The sequence below is a fragment of the Sorex fumeus genome, unplaced genomic scaffold (genome assembly GCF_029834395.1).
Source record: "Sorex fumeus unplaced genomic scaffold, SorFum_2.1 ptg000045l, whole genome shotgun sequence".
Classification (NCBI taxonomy): domain Eukaryota; kingdom Metazoa; phylum Chordata; class Mammalia; order Eulipotyphla; family Soricidae; genus Sorex; species Sorex fumeus.
In genome coordinates this window covers 20,282,543-20,298,030 of record NW_026606102.1, presented here as the reverse complement: position 1 = coordinate 20,298,030, position 15,488 = coordinate 20,282,543, and the positions used below count along the sequence as shown (strand labels likewise).

The 15,488-nt window shown below is 55.7% G+C and overlaps 1 protein-coding gene across 1 annotated transcript; it reads right to left on the bottom strand.

The window, feature by feature from the left end:
- Positions 1–320: 320 nt before the first annotated feature.
- On the bottom strand, positions 321–4,653 carry MOB3C (MOB kinase activator 3C). Its single transcript, XM_056122186.1, has 3 exons — positions 4,195–4,653; positions 1,349–1,551; positions 321–559 (listed from the first exon to the last, which is right to left on the bottom strand). The coding sequence occupies exons 1-3, from the start codon at positions 4,610–4,612 to the stop codon at positions 530–532; spliced, it is 651 nt and encodes a 216-aa protein (XP_055978161.1). The 5' UTR covers positions 4,613–4,653; the 3' UTR covers positions 321–529.
- Positions 4,654–15,488: the final 10,835 nt, after the last annotated feature.

Below are 15,488 nucleotides of genomic sequence, written 5' to 3'. Positions count from 1 at the left end.
ACTCCTGCAGTGCTCATGGTCTGATGGTCACATCCTCTCCCCCTCCCTCTTTTCCAGCCATCCAGCTACAGACATGCTACCATGTACTAGAGGGGCAAAGGCCGCTGGCTCTGACAGCTAAACTCCAGTTAAACTCTTACACACACACACACACACACACACCCTCATTCAAACAAGCTGTTCGTTCTCTTCTCCCTTTCTTGCGATCACATTCCCCAAACAGGGAACCAACTTAAGAACCACCGTGGCAGGTTCAGGTATCAGAGCAGAGATCCCCCAGCAACCCTGCCCAGATTCCTGCCAGGGCGGACTCCTCCTTTCTGCCCACCTTTAAGCTCTCCCTTTCCCATTCACAAGCACTCGAGAAACAAGCGGGTTGACTCCTGAGAACCAGAAGTCCAGGGGCTTTTGGGTGTGTGAAGGGGGCTCAGAGCCTTCTGGTTTCTCAGCCATAAGACTCCTGAGGGTCCCTCATCTTCACTCTGCACCCAGACGGTCCATTGACGGGCAGCAACATCCATGCTTGGGCTCAGAGGCAGATCCGCTCTGTCATCTCCTTCTGTAGGCACACAGGGTGGGGATGGGTCAGTCGGGGCTCTACCCAGCCAGCCTCCCCCCCAGGCCTCATGGCTCTTCTGCCTCAACCTGGCCCCTTTCTGTCCCCCACTCTGATTCTGGCTGCACTAAACTGTGTTTGAATGAACTGTCAGTTAAAGCAGGGTCTCTCAGCATTTTTTTCTGACCCTGGTCCTCTTCTGACCTTGTCCTTCCTTTGGCCCCCCTCTCCATCCTTCTGACTGGCCCCCAAGTCTCTATGTACATGCTAGGTCATGTATGGATTTTTCACCTGTGGCCCTTGCACTAATCCCAGGCCCTAAGTTGAGAAATGCTGCATCCAAATATAGAATCCCTTGGTAAATGAATTGTCTTTCCCTAATTATCCAGTAAGGCATTTGATTTTCCTTTTTCCCCAAGGGGACCCTTACTTGGTGGTGCTCTAGGGACAGGTGGTGTCAGGAATCAAACTGGAGTCCCCACGGGCAAATGCTCCAGCTCTTTGAGCCATCTCCCTGCCCCATTCTTACCTTTTTTTAGGGGACTGGGTGGGAGCTTGGAGGCCACACCTGGCAGTGCTTGGGTACTACTCCCAGTTCTGTTTGGAGACTAGGCAGTACCAGGGATTGTAACCAGAGTCAGGCACATGCACTCAGATAACCCTCTCTCCATGTGCCCTACACACCCCTGTACCATTTCCCCGGGCCCTGCTCTGGATTTTTCTGAGGCAGTGGCATTTAGACCTGAAAACTCAGAGCCAGAGCTGGTGGGGAGGCTGGCGGGCGGGCCTCACCAGAGGTTCCAGCTCCCGCTGGTCCACAAGGCTGAACTCGCGGATGAAGTAGTAGAAGTGTTTGTAGCAGGTGTTGACGTGCGCCTCAGCCCCCATGCTGAGGATGCTGTCAAAGTGGTGGATGTAAACGTGCACGAAGACACGGAAGAGCCGAGTCAGGATCTTCGTGCAGACCTGCTGGAAGTTCTTGGGGAAGGGCACTCCTGAGGGTAGAGAAGGCCAGAATTGGGAAGTCGGTATCCTGGTAGTGGAACTACCCAGCCCTGCCCTCCCTGGGGAAGGCAGGCAGTCTCTGTTCAGGATGCGTTTGTTTCTAGCACCTCCCTCTGGCCCACTTGAGGGTCCTGGCTGCTTCCCTCCATACTCCCTCCTTGTTCAAAATTGAAGGTTCCTGGACAGCTGGAGTGGAGGTGAGGGTTCTCCTGCTGATTCTCAGTCCAGCAGCACAGTGCTCAGGTCAGTTGATGCTCAGGGGACATCAGCGCCCAGCTGGTGGTGCTGAGGGGTCAACAGTGCTCGTGTGTGCTCGTGTGTGTGTGTGTGTGTGTGTGTGTGTGTGTGTGTGTGTGTGTGTGTTGGAGGGGGTGTGCAGGGGAAGGACACAGTGTTAGGATCAAGCTCAGCAACTCATAATGTGCTCTACAGCTTGAACTAATTTCCTGGCCCCTACTTTCCTTTCTATCTTATCTTCTTTTTTAAAAAAACAAACAAAAACAAACAAACAAAAAACAAAACAGAGCCCCAATTTGCAAAACAAGTGCTCAATCTCTGACCTATAGTCCTGGCCCCTTAATAAAGCTCAAATCTACCTGTGCTTCTACCCCACTGAAATAGAATTTCCCACATGTTCCCTCTCCCCTGAGATAGATGTTACAATTTGGCTGGGCTCATAAACCAATCCTTCTTGGACAATGATGAAAGTTCAGCCTAAACTCTCCCCAGAAATATTAGAATATAAATCCAAAGTGCAGTCCATCAATATTTGGGTCCATTTTATTTATTTTGGGGTTTGGGACCACACCCAGTGGTACTCAGGGGTTACTCCTGATCCTGGGCTTAGGAATTATCCCTGGACGTGCACAGGGGACCATATGGGATGCTGGGGATCAAGTCCAGATCAGCTGTGTGCAAGGCAAGCACCCTACCTGCTCTGCTATCGGTAAGTCCCTAGGGTCCATTCTGAAAAAGTGGGTCCTCAGGATCTTGTCCTAACTTCCCACGTGCTGCCTGCTCAAGACCTTTTGTGATGAGTGCCGGCCTTCCCCACCCAACCCCGCCCATGTCTTTCCTCAACATTCACAAAGCAGGCTCCAGACCCCGTAAGATGACTCTATCATCAAACACTGACTCAGCTACATCCCATTGCTTCAGGTATTTTGCAGAGAGCCTTCTACCCACAAGCCAGCCCTTAGTGCAGCTTCTCTAATCTTTAGCCCCTGTGGAGTGGGATGGGATGGGTATGATAATCATTCCACGGAAGACAGAATGGAAGAGCACAAGGGTAAATTGTACTATACACGCACTGTACACACTGGAGGCAAAATTCAACCCTATTTTGCACTATAAGGGAAATAACTCTCAGAAACAAATGGTACAACCCTGCCTAAAAGACCCTCTGGGACCCGGAAATAGGCAATTCCTATAGGGGCCCACTCCTAAAAGTTGACGATCCTGGTGACTGCTCTCTGCTCTGCCACAGCAGACTCACCCCAGGGTTAAAGAACAGACATCTGGAGGTGCCCAGACCCAGGGGTCCTGAGGGGTTCTAAAACCCTTAACAGGTCCTTTCTGCCAAATTCCCTTTTCCCAGCTCTCACTGGGGACTGAACCCTAGCTCCCTTCTGCCTCCAGTGAGCGTTCCTTGGCCAGCCCAGGCCCTGCCCATCTAGACTTGGGCCTGGAGCTAGTTCTGAATCTCTTCTGATTCAGTGCCCTGCCCCTCTCAGCCTCACTTTCTTCCAGTGTGAAAAGAAGAAACAATTGTTGGGCAAGATAGTGCAGGAAAGTACAGGCCCCCAGGTGGGGGAGGGGCCTCAGGAACAGGTGACTCAGGGCCAGTCTATCCTGGGGTGGCCCACCCTGCCCCACCCCTCTCAGGCTCTCCAGGCCTTAGGAGAATGAATACCAGGCCCCCATGAGGTGGGGTTGCTGTGATGAACAGTGTCACTGCCAGCTCAGCCCTAGGTGGCCTTCCCTCCCAGTGGCTTTGGGTGGAGGAGCAGGACCAGGGGCACCCCGTCCCCTCCCCCCAAGCCAGTCCAGGCTCCCCAGTCACGATAAGGAAAAGCTGGTAACCACCAGCTAGAGAAAATTCTGCCCTCCAGCTGCCCTACGAGGCTGATAAGTCTGAGCACCCACCCCTTCCCTTTCCTGGGGCCAGAGGTCAGAGGGAACGCCCCAAGGCAGCAAGTCAGATCAGTGCTTGCAATCTAACACCATTTTGAGGCACCTAGCTCTAGAAGATTCTGAGAACGGTAGTCTGGGGTCTGCCAAGTGGAGTCTTCAGACTAAAACTAAGAACCAGCAGTGGGTAGGGGACTAGTGGAGCACTTGCTTTGCGGATGTGAGGCCCTGAGTTCCAACCCTTACGCTTCCAAAAAACAAACAAAAACATGTTACCTATCCTGGTTCGATCCCTAGCACCCACTTGTGGACCCAGGGAGCACAGGGCCAGGAATAACCCCTGAGCACTTCCCAGTGTGGCCAAACACCAAAATCAAACCAAAGCGAACCAAAGCAAAACCAAAACAAAATGAACTGCACCCCATTCTGGGAGCTGCTCCATCAGGCTAATGCCTGGCTTGTGGAACGGGGCGCTCCCTCTCTGCCCGGTCCACACCACTCACCGACGCGGGTGGGAAAGACGTCCTCGTCGTTGATGAGGCTCTCGATCCAGTCCATGAGCAGGGCCATATAGCGGGGCGCGGAGAGCTTGGCCGGCCGCCGGTACTGGCGCTCGTCCTGCCAGCGGTACTCGTAGCGCGGCCCTCCGGCCATCACAGGGCAGCTGCTCTCACTGCAGTGCTCGGCCATGGTGCCGTAGATGAGGTTGATGCGGTTGAAGAAGTCCACCACGTGCACGGCGATCCAGTCGTCGATGTTCTCGCCCAGTGGCAGCCGCACCACGCTGCGCAGGTCCAGGCCGGACTTGAGTGATGCCTGAGCCTTCTTGTACAGTTCAAAGCGCTGTGTGCCCGGCTCAAAGCGCTTCCGTGGCCGGAAAGTCTTGTCCTTGGAAAACACCTGTTTCAGGCACAGCGCCATGGCGGGCTGCGTGGAAGGCCAAGTGTCCAGGATCAGGAACCGAGGCTGCTCTGCTAGGAGCCTAGGAGTGAGGGCACAGACTGGTATGAGGGCAGCCCTTACCAATACGTCGTTTCTCTCTCCCCTCTCAGCTTCTGGAAAACGTCTATACTTGCAGCGATACGTGGGATCTAAGTCTTCCTCCTGCCTTGGATCCAGAACCTCTGCCCCATTTCCAGGCCACCAGAGCTCCCTGTCCTGGGGCCCAGCCCTCACATCTGGCTGTTTCCTCCGCACTTGGCTTGCATCTCACAGAAGTTTGGAGCTCAGACACTCAGTAGACTAGCTGCTAATGATCTGGGGGCAGTGACCACCTGCAGCCCCTCGAGCACTGCCCTGAGAGATGAGGGGTGGGGCCAGCTGATGCAGCGTGGGAGAGCCGGGCTACAATGTGCTGGGGGCAGGCAGCCCCCCTTCCTGCTTCCTCTGGGATATCCCGCAGTTCATCCGGCCACCGGGGATTCCCAGACTGCAGAAGGGACTTTTCTACCAAAAATGTCCTGTCTTTTCATCACCCTGAAAGAGGAAAGGGTCCTTATAAGGCAAGCTGGGTGGCCTTTGCTGTGGCTGCAGGGACTGCAGAAAAGGGACTGGGTGGCAGGATTCAAGGGTTCCACTTCCTTCAACAGTGGCTGGAGATTCTTCCGCTCAAGCCAGCCTCCTCCAGTCGGAAAGCAAATACTGGCCCCTCCCCAAGACAGCCCACGCTGCAAGTCTGAGCACGCCTACTGAGTGCCTGGCCCAGCAGTAGGGAAAGCAGGCTGAATCCACCCAGGTGGGCTGGCCCACATCAGATTCTGATGAACGTGCCTTTCCTCTTAGAATGGAAGCATCTCAGACTTAGGTTGGAGCCTAGGTCAATTGACCTTCCATTCAGGAGCCTTGGGTTTTCATCCCAGCTCCGCCAATTAGGCCCCTGCAACTGGCTGGGTGATGTGGACAGGTATCTATTGGATCTCCCCTGGGAGTGCATGAGTCTTGGGAAATGCAGACTCAAGAACCCGGGTGACTCGCTCTTGGCCTCAGACGAGCACATGAGCACAAGAAGGCTAATAGGCACTGAGCTCTGGCTGGGGGAAAGCGGAATGTTAACCTGGCTCTGACCCTTGTCAGTTGAAGTCCTGGACCCAAGCTCACGAGTGAGGTTTAAATACAGTGACAGGGGCTAGACTGATAGCACAGCAGGTAGGGTTTTTGCTTTGCACGTGGCTGACCCAGGTTTGATTCCCAGCATCCCATATGGTCCCCCGAGCACTGCCAGAAGTAATTCCTGAGTACATGAGCCAGGAGTAACCTCTGTGCATCACCGGGTGTGACCCAAAATGCAAAAAAATTTTAAAAAATTAAAAATTAAAAATAAATACAGTAACAAAGCCTGGGCTGGAGCGATAGCACAGCGGTTGGGCGTTTGCCTTGCAAGCGGCCAACATGGCCGACCCGAGTTCGATTCCTCTGCCCCTCTCGGAGAGCCTGACAAGCTACCGAGAGTATCTCGCCCGCACGGCAGAGTCTGGCAAGCTACCCGTGACGTATTCAATATGCCAAACACAGTAACAAGTCTCATGAGGGAGACGTTACTGGGCCCGCTCAAGCAAATCGATGAACAACGGGAGGACCGTGACCGTGAACAAAGCCTAGCCTTGACCTCAGAGCTTACACCAGACCACTGCCCCCCCATCACATCTCTAGTAAAGCTGGGACAGGGCTGGGTAACAGTTTGTTCGGGCAAGGGGGGGGGAGTTGCTTGTTTTGAGGCTATATCCTGGCTTTTCTCAGGGATCACTCTTGGCAGGATTTGGGGGACCATTTGGGGTGCGTGGGATCAAATCCAGGTTGGCTACATGCAAGGCAAGTGCCCTACCTGGTGTATTATCTCGAGTCCCAGACTGAAACAGTTTCATGAGTGGGTGTAACCAAAGGCTCTGCAGATAGGTTGCAGGGCTGTCATCCTACCAGGCAACAGGAAGTTAGAGGAGAAGCTTGGAACAAGGGTGCCACATGTCGTCACGAGGCAGGGAGGGCTGGGGACACTCAGTCAAATGGAGGAGAGGGGAGAGAAGGGACAGCTCTCCCAGCAGGAGCTGTCCATCTCCTCATCCCTTGCTCCCAGTGCCAACCAGGATCTTTTGGGCCCAGAAGTTTTCCACTCTAATCGCCGCTTTCGAAACCACTCACACTGCAATGAAGTGGGGCGCACTCCCTCTGCACAGCCCCTTTGATTATCAATTTCCTCATAGGACACCACCCACACCACCCAACCTTCAGCCCCATTTCCAACCTAGGCTCCTTCCTGCCTGGACATGGCCCCCTTTCCCTTGCCTCTGTGTTTTCTTCCACTGGTCCCTCCGCCTGGTCGGGTGGAGGCTGCTCTTTGACCATTCCTTGCCCCCCCCCCCCCCAGCCTAGACCTGGGCCGGCCTGGCGGAGAGCACAGGCTTCAAGGAAAGCTTGGAATCAAGAACTAAGTTGAAAGAGCCAGAGAAACCAAGCGGCCCAATTTACTTCTGGGATAACCGGAGAAGTGACAGGCAGAGGCTCAGGCAGAGGGGAGCCGCGGTGAGAAAGGCGAGGGCGGGGCTCAGGCCCAGAGGTCAAGGTCCGCGAGGAAGAGAGCGGTAGGAGAGGGAGTCGACCAGCCAGACTACGCGGAGCCCCCCGACCCGCGCAGCTTGAGGATCCTGTCTGGGGAGCTCCATCCCCACCTCCTGACAGACAGTGGGCCCGGCCGTCCTGCTGCTTCACCTCCCGAGGCTCATCCCGAATTTTTGGCAGGAACTTCGGCTGCGAGGGGCGGGGTGTTTCGGGCCACGGCCGCACGTCGGAGTGGGATGAGCTGGCAGGTTTCTCTCCGCGGGGGTGTGCGGGGCGCCCCACGTGTACCCCATGAGCTCCCTGGCCCTCCGTTCCTCTCCTTGGCCACCGTGACCATCACCGCCCGTGGCCCTGGGACGCGCCCTCTCACTCCGGGTCCTTTCGCCCCGCAGGGGCCCGCTGCCCCGTGGGTGGTCGTGCGCCTTCGAGGGCGCCAAGGGCGTGTCACGGGCCCTGTCGCGATCGTCCCGCTCACCACTCCGTGGCCTGGGCGCAGAGGCCGCACCCCCGGCAGCTGGAGCCCGGGACCGACGACGGTCGACCGTCGGTGGGGGCGCCGCGAGGGCAGGGCCCCGGGGCCGTCCCAGCAGGGGCCCCTCTCATCCCCGGGCACCTGCCCCGCTCCCTCCGCCGCGCGCCCCCGCCAGGCCCAGGCCGCGGGCCGCAGGAGCCGGGCAGGCCGGACGGTCCCGCGCGCGGAGCCGCGCCCCTCGGCCGCCGCCTCCCCGGCCCGCCCCCCGCGCGGGACCCCGGCCCGGCGGCCCGACCCCCCGCGGCCGCCGTCGCCGCTCGCCGGGGCCGAGCCGGGGGCGGCGGGAGCGCGAGGGCGCGGGGCTCGGGGCGCTCACCGTCCCGCCGCGCGGGGCTCCGCTCTCCGCCCGCGCGGGCCGCCCGGGCCCGGGTCCGTGTCCCCCGGCGCGCGTCCTCCGTCCCGCGTCCTCGGCGCGTCCGCCCGGCGGGGCCCGCGGCGCCCTCCGGCCCCGCGTCGAGCCAGCCCCGCCCCGGCCCGCCCGGCCGCCACGCCGCGGCCCGGGGCGGGGAAGGGGCGGGGAAAGGGGACCCTCCGGCCCGCTTCGCCCACCTTCCCGGGAAGTGCGGGTCGGCCGCCCCTCTCTCCTCTGGGCGGTCGGCCCCTCGCCGGACTCGACTTCCTGGACTGCGAAGCGGGGACAAGTCCAGCTTTGGGTCGAGCAGAAGCGGAGGCGCGGCGGGAGGGTGGCGGTTTCCTTTTCTGCTGGCATCGTCCGCGTCCCCCTGCCCCGGAGCTGAGCAGGGGTCCCGCTCTGCCCGCTCATCCGGACCCTCGCCTCCTGGTACAGTGCTTGGCACAGCGGGCAGGGACGTCGTAGGGGAGGGGGCAGGGCAGGCCGGCTGCGGAAGTCGCTGGAGAGCTGTGGGAAGGGAGGGGTAGTGGAGAGCACAAGGAGGTCGGTGTCCACGCTGTGACCCGCATGCCCGCCCAGACTCCCCTCCCGCCTCCGTTTTCTGCTTGCTCCATGACATTAGGACATGCCGAGAACACACTAGGAATCCCGGCTATGGGGGCCCGGCGAGGCTCCGGCAAAAAGGCCTGCGTGGTGAGTGCCAGACCATTGACTCCCAAGCGTCTGTGCCTGCACCTTTGCTGTCTGGGACCCTTAGCACCACGCTACAGGGCGCAGGCTCTGTAGCACTGTAGGAGCACTGGAACTAAAGGGTGGGACCGAACCGCCCCCTTCTCCTGTCCTTGCCCCACACAGAGCTCCACAGCCAAATGTGGGAAGCACCACAATCAAACCTGTGTGGGACAGCTGGCCATCACAACCGCAAAGGAAAGGGAAGAGAACCCCAACCCTAGGACTGAAGCTTGGCTCTCTGCTGAGCGTCGAGTTAGCCCCGTCTGCTCTTTATTTTGTAGTCAGCAACCTGCGCGGTCCAGACCTCTTCTAAGCCAACATTCATGTGATCCCATGTCTGCAGAAGGAACTCCTAGGCGGCCCTTCCTTAGTGTGACACCCAGTGGGTCATCTTTTGCATAGAACTTTGCACTGAAAGCAGGAAGCAGGAGAAGCGACCCTGAAGGCTATCCAGCTGGCATGAAGAGCTATGTGGCCACATATAAGGTCTGAGCACAGACATGCGAAGGCAAGAACATGGCTCTGCGTGGATTGGGGAGCACTTTTTGAGAGTGGGGCTATGTGTGGGCAGCACATGGAAAGCCCAAGCATGGAAAGTCCTTTAAAGAGTTTAAAGAAAGAAGGAAACGGGGCAGAGTGACAGTACAGCAGGTAGGGCACTTGCCTTGCACATGGCTGACCTGGGTTCAATCCCTGGCTCTATCTCCAGCAGCCTCTATGGATCCCCGATCACTGCTAGGAGTGATCCCTGAGTGCAGAGCCAGGAATAAGCCCCGAACACTACTGAGTGTGGCTCAAAAAGCCAACCCCCTCCCCCACAAAATCACAAAACAAAAACAAGCAGTGTGGGACTGAAGAGGCAATACAGGAGGGAAGGCCCTTGTCTTTCAAGTGACCACGACCTTGGTTCAAATCCCTGACACTATATATGGGCTCCTGAACACCACTTGGGGTGGCCCATCTCCCCGACCTCCTCCACTCCCTCCACCCACTCACCCAGCCCCCCCCCCCCACCCAAATGCAGAGACAGCCTGGTGGAAGCCACTGGGCCAGCATGTCACCTGAGAAACCCCTGCACAGTCCACCCTGTTGGGAGGGGACAGACTCATAAGCTGTCACTAGTAGGCTGAAGGGGTGCTGAAGGGAGCTGTAAAGGGGGGCTATAAGGATACAGGAGAGCAAATGGAGCTGTGGCCTGAACTTGAAAGACAGAGCCAGCCCTTATAGCATGCACGGAAGGATGGGGCTTGTCAAGGGGCCTGCAGTCCGCTCTCCTCCCTCCCTGGCCAGACTTCCACTGGCCAAATGGCCAAATCCTTCGAAAGCCATGCATGATGGGCCCCCAGAGGCGGTGTCCTGGGGCCTGGGACTGGAGGAGGAAGTGGAAATTGCCTCCAGTGGGACTGTGGAGGCTTTGCAAACTGCACTGTGCTTAGTTCTAAGCATTTCATAATCTCATGGTCATTTCCTCTTTAAACCATGGGTGTTTTAGACGTGTATTTAGACGTTTGTTGTTTACTTTCTCATCCTATGGGAGGTTTATGTTTTTTCTTGTTGACTTCTAATTATACTGCACTGTGGCCAGAGATCAGGGTCTGTAAGATTCTCTGGAATGTGATGTGATTTTGTGGCTTTGGACATGGTCATTTGCTGTACCTCTGAGCTGGATTTTATAGAATAGGCAGGAGTTTGCTTGGGGAAGAGTGAAAAGCACAGATCTGCTGTGTGAAGTACAAAGGAACTGTTTTTTTTCTTCCTTCCTTTCTTTCCTTTCCTGTCCTTTCTCTCCTCTCCTCCCTTCCTTCCTCGCCTTTCTTTCTTTCTTTCTCTTTCTCTCTCCTTTCTTTCTCCCTCTCCTTCCTTTCTTCTTTCTTTCCGACTTTCTGTCTTTTCTTCTTTTCTTTTCTTTTTATTCTTCCTTTCATTTTCAGATCATACCCAGGAGTGCTCAGGACTTACTCCTAGCTCTGCACTCGGGCCTTGGGGACCACATGGGATGTGGGGGATCAAATCCAGGCTGGCCACATGCAAGGCAAGTGCCCTACCTGCTGTCCTATTGCTCTGGCCCCATTCATTCTTTCTTGGGGAGAATTTGGGGTCACACCCTGCTGTGCTCAGGGCCCTATTCCTGGTCCTGTGCTCAGGGATTACTTCTGGTAGGGCTTTGGGGACCATATGCAATGTCAGGGATCAAACTGGTGCCAGCCACATGCGAAACGAGTGTCCTCTTTTTCTCTCTCTGCTCCCAGAGGAGCATTTTGAAGAAACTTCAGAAGCTTTTACCACAGAACCCCCTGGGTATCCGCTCTAGTCTCCGCAGACAAGCTGACGGGGGGATGGGAGGCAGGTGGAAGGGGGTTGGGAGAGGCTCCCCATGCACCTGTCCTGCAGCTCACTCTGTACTTGAAAGCCTGTATTTTTCTGGAAGGTTCTGCAGGGGTGGAGAAGACCATAACTTACAAAAACCTGGCTTTTCCATGCATTGTCTGTGTGACCTGGGTGACCGCTGCCCTCTCTGAGGACAATTGGCACCCAAAAGCCTTACACGCCTATATGGAACTGACACAGTTTCTGCCCTCTTCCTGAGTCTGGTAAACAGCGCGAACCAGGTTCTATCCCTGTTGCATGCTGGGATCCAGAGAGGTCCGAGGAGGGCCAGGCCTGCTTCATGCACAGCTTGTTCGCTCCCAGGGCAGCTCCACAGACTGCAATTGGTGTCCAGACCTGGGTTCCTGCCTGAACTCTCACAACACCCAGTGCTGTCTCTGGAAAGTTCCTGGTCTTTTCCAGGCCACAGCCTCCCTGTCTGCACAAGAGAAAGATGGAGCCGCACAATTCTGAGTGCCTTATCAGGCCCGCTTGCGGTCCCTGCCTCCGCGCACCCATGCCCAGGGCCTCTGACAGAGGACTGAGGACAGAGTGGCTTGTACTGGGGACCCCCCAGCCCCTCCTTTGCTCTTCCCAGAATGGGCTACGGAACTCACAGCTCCCCCACAGTGGGATCCACGGAAGGCGCAGCCAGGGACACTGGTAGCACTGCGCTCCCCATAGCTGTCCCCTCCACTCCTGGAACAATCCTGAGCTGGACACTAACCCAGGTGCTTGGAAGGGGCGCTCCTGAGGAAGGGGTGCCAAGATGGGAGACCTGCAATGTGAAGAGGTGAGTACAATACTTCCATTTCAGGGCTAGAGAGGGAGCCAGAGGGGGTACCTCGGAGCTCAGGACACTGGCATCTGGGGGGTGGTGGAGGCTGTCTGGTTTAGGATGTGCTCCCGGCTCTTCAGGGGGCTGCAGCCCTGAAGGCCATATGACAGGGGCTGGGCCACTTCTGTGCAGAGCCTCCCTCGCCGAGGACACCACAGAGCCTGTCTGATGGGTCTGTGCCCCTGTGGCATGGGAACAAGCGTGACCTCTTATAAAGCCGGGGTGCAGCTCCTGAAACACACTGGCCGCTGCTTTCTGCTTTGGACAAGGGCCCACCCACTGGCTTCTCAGCTTTCCAGCGTGCACATACTATTCCTGTTCCCATTTTTACCGAGACCATCAATGGCTTGCCCCGGGTCTCGAAATGATCCCATGGAACAAGTGAAATGACACAATGGGGATAAGGTTGGCAAAACACAGATTGAGGGGAAAATCCATAGAACAGATTCCCAGCATGAGATAATGATGAGAAAACGGGGCCAGAGAGAACAGTACAGGGGGTAGGTGTTTGCCTTGCATGCGCCAATCTAGGTTAGATCACTAGCACCCCACTTAGTTCCCTGAAAGTGCCAGGACTGATCCCTGAGTGCAGCAGAACCAGGAGTAAGCTGTGAGCACCACTGGGTGTGGCCCCAAAACAGCCCCCCTTCCCCCAAAAGGAGAGATGACCAGAAAATGAAGGAGATGAAAAAGACTTACGAGCTAAAGGTGAATGAGGAACACCACTCAGCAAGAAAAGTGAGCCAATGATTGATACCTGTAACAGTGTGGGTCGATCACTCCTTGCAGATCTTGAATCTGGGTCAGTCTAAGAACCAAGGCAAACATCCTGCCTGGATGTTCTGTCTCTTCATCCTGCCAGTCCGGCCGTTTTTAGAGAGATTCTGTAAAATTCTGGGCTCAAGGGTGGGCCCCGCAAAGCACTATTACATAGATCCCCTAGGGATGTTCATACAGCGGTGGGGGTTTGAGAACATCTGCCTAGACTACATGTGCTAGCGTGCTCCCTCCCAGTAGGTATGCCGAACCCGACTCCGATATGATAGTGTTTGGGGCCTTTGGGAGGCTTTTAGGTGTGGGGATTAGTGACCCTGTAAAGAAACCCATCACACCACACGGGAGCATAGTGTGAAGACAGCAACAGGGCATGAAGCAAGCCCCCTGCACTCACGTATGGCCTCACTTCCACCAGGTACTGTAGAATACAGGAGATTGAAAATCACACTTTGATTGCTCATAAGTCACCCAGTCTAAGATGCTTCGTTGGAGCTGCCAAGACAGAGTCTTCCTAATGCCCTAACGCAGACTGAGGTAGAACAGAGGGTCTCCTGGGGACCTGGCGTATTAACGGCTGAGAGGGGTAGACTTTCCGTCTTTGTTTTCTGAGCCACACCTGATGGTGCTCAAGGCTTCTTCCTGCCTCTGCACTCAGGGAGTCACTCCTGGCAGTGCTCAGGAGGACTATATGGGATTCCAGGAAAAACCTGGATCCTCTTCAGGCAAGGCCCAGAAGCACTAACTTCTCTCTTCCCCTTTCCCGTCCAGGCAGAGACAGAGGTTCTGCTTTCTAGAATTATCAAGTTGTCCTGCCCTCCAAAATGAGGGACAGTGAGGGGGGAAGAGTTCCTGTGTGTCGGGGTCGGGGAAGGGATGGGGCTGGAAAGGTCAGGGTGACACCCCAAACTGCACAGCATATCTCTCTGCGACAACTCTAGCTTGGATCTTTGTTTGCTAGATGTGGGTGAGGAGAGTGTCTGCAGCCGGGAAGCAGCAATCCTGGCCACGAGTGGGGCCTCTTCCTGGTGGAGACCCCCACTCCTGCTCCCGTGGAGGCCACAGGAGTATAGCCTGGGCTCCCACAGCCAACCCTGGTGATGTTTTAGGGTCAGTGATGGGACTTTTCCAGGAAGCAGCTCCAGGAGCTCAGTTTTGCCCAAGGCAAGGGAAATAAAGGGTCCCTTCTCTTCCAGGAAGTCGGCTGCCAGAATTGCCTTCTTCAGGGAGCATGGTGCCCTGAGCACAGGAACTTTTTGGTGCTTTGGTCAAGGTCATAAGGCTGACCTCTCCTTGTACTTTTAAACTCTGAAAGGTGGTTTTTTTTTTTTAATTTTTATTAGTGAGACACCATGAGGTACAGTTGTAGACTTACAAATTTTTTGTGCTTGGGTTTCAATTATACAATGATCAAATACCCATCCCCCAGTGCCCATTTCCCACCACCACAGATCCCAGTATCCCTCCCACCCCCCCCGTCCCCCCCATCCCACCCTGCCTCTGTGGCAGGGCATTCCCTTTTGTTCTCTCTCTCTCCTTTTGGGTCCTATGGTTTGCAAGAGAGGCATTGAGTGGCAATCATGTTTGGTCTATAGTCTACTTTCAGCATGCTTTTCCCATCCTGGGAGGATCCTCCCAACGCCCTTTATTTGGTGCTCCCTTCTCTATCTGAGCTCCCTTTTGCCCTAGCATGTGTGGCTGGCCTCTAAGCCCTGGACCAAAATTCCTGGTACTAAAAGGTGGGTGTTTTTAAAATTTACCTCCTCCCCTGGAACCTGGTGGGGGTTGGGGCCAGTGGTGCTGGGGTGGGGGGATAGAGGGAGTGGACAGAAACAGAATCAGCGGCATACAAGACAAGCATTTTTCACCTGTGCGATCTCTCTGGCCCATACCAAGGAACTTTGTGACTCACAACATCTTGCCACACTGGTCATTTTTGAGTCCCTCGACAACCCTGGGATTGAGCTTGGCTCAAAGAGGTTAAATGGTTGACCAAGAGGCACATCCGAAGTGAGTCAGAGCTGGGCCTCTGGCTTCTAAGCACAATTCACCCAGACCCCACGTTGCCCAAGAGTTCAGTGGATAGGTCCCTAAGAGTCATTCCTCAAGACCCATCTTATAAATTAAGGGAAAGGGAACATCTTGAAAAGGGATAGATGGTAAGGTGAGGGTTTGTGCCTGGTTTCATGAAAAGTGTCTTGTAACACTGAATGCATAGACTATCTTGTCACCAAATACCACCTTGGATTTCTCTCTTTCCATCCCCATCAAAATCCGCGGGTCATATTCCGCACATTCTTCAGGGAAGGTCATTTTGTGGGATTGTGGTAGAAAAGGATGAGATAGTGTACAGAGAAGAGAAGCAGGGACAAAAAGGCTATTGAGGGGCATTTGGTGGCTAGAGTGGACAGGTACCTGGCCCCTGGAAGAAGGCACGTCATAGTCCATCCACCATAGAGACCCCATTTGATCTTGACAGTTATTCCCTCTTCATAGAAGCTCCAGAGAACACGGTTGCAGGCTGCTGGCCTGAGACTAAAGTAGAAGGGCAAGAGAGTTGCAGCCAGTCAACCCCAGCTCCAATGGGGTGTGAGTCTCCCAGCCGAGCCTGGGAGCTGAGTTCCTGTCCCTCCGTACGCCTTCACTGCTG

Bases quoted from the DNA above. Each gene is read 5' to 3' on its own strand.
- MOB3C (XM_056122186.1), bottom strand. From the start codon at position 4,612: ATGGCGCTGTGCCTGAAACAGGTGTTTTCCAAGGACAAGACTTTCCGG. The intron at 1,552-4,194 runs GTGAGTGGTGTG...CTCTACCCTCAG, and splicing joins CGTCTTTCCCACCCGCGTCG to GAGTGCCCTTCCCCAAGAAC. The intron at 560-1,348 runs GTGAGGCCCGCC...GTGTGCCTACAG, and splicing joins AGCGGGAGCTGGAACCTCTG to AAGGAGATGACAGAGCGGAT.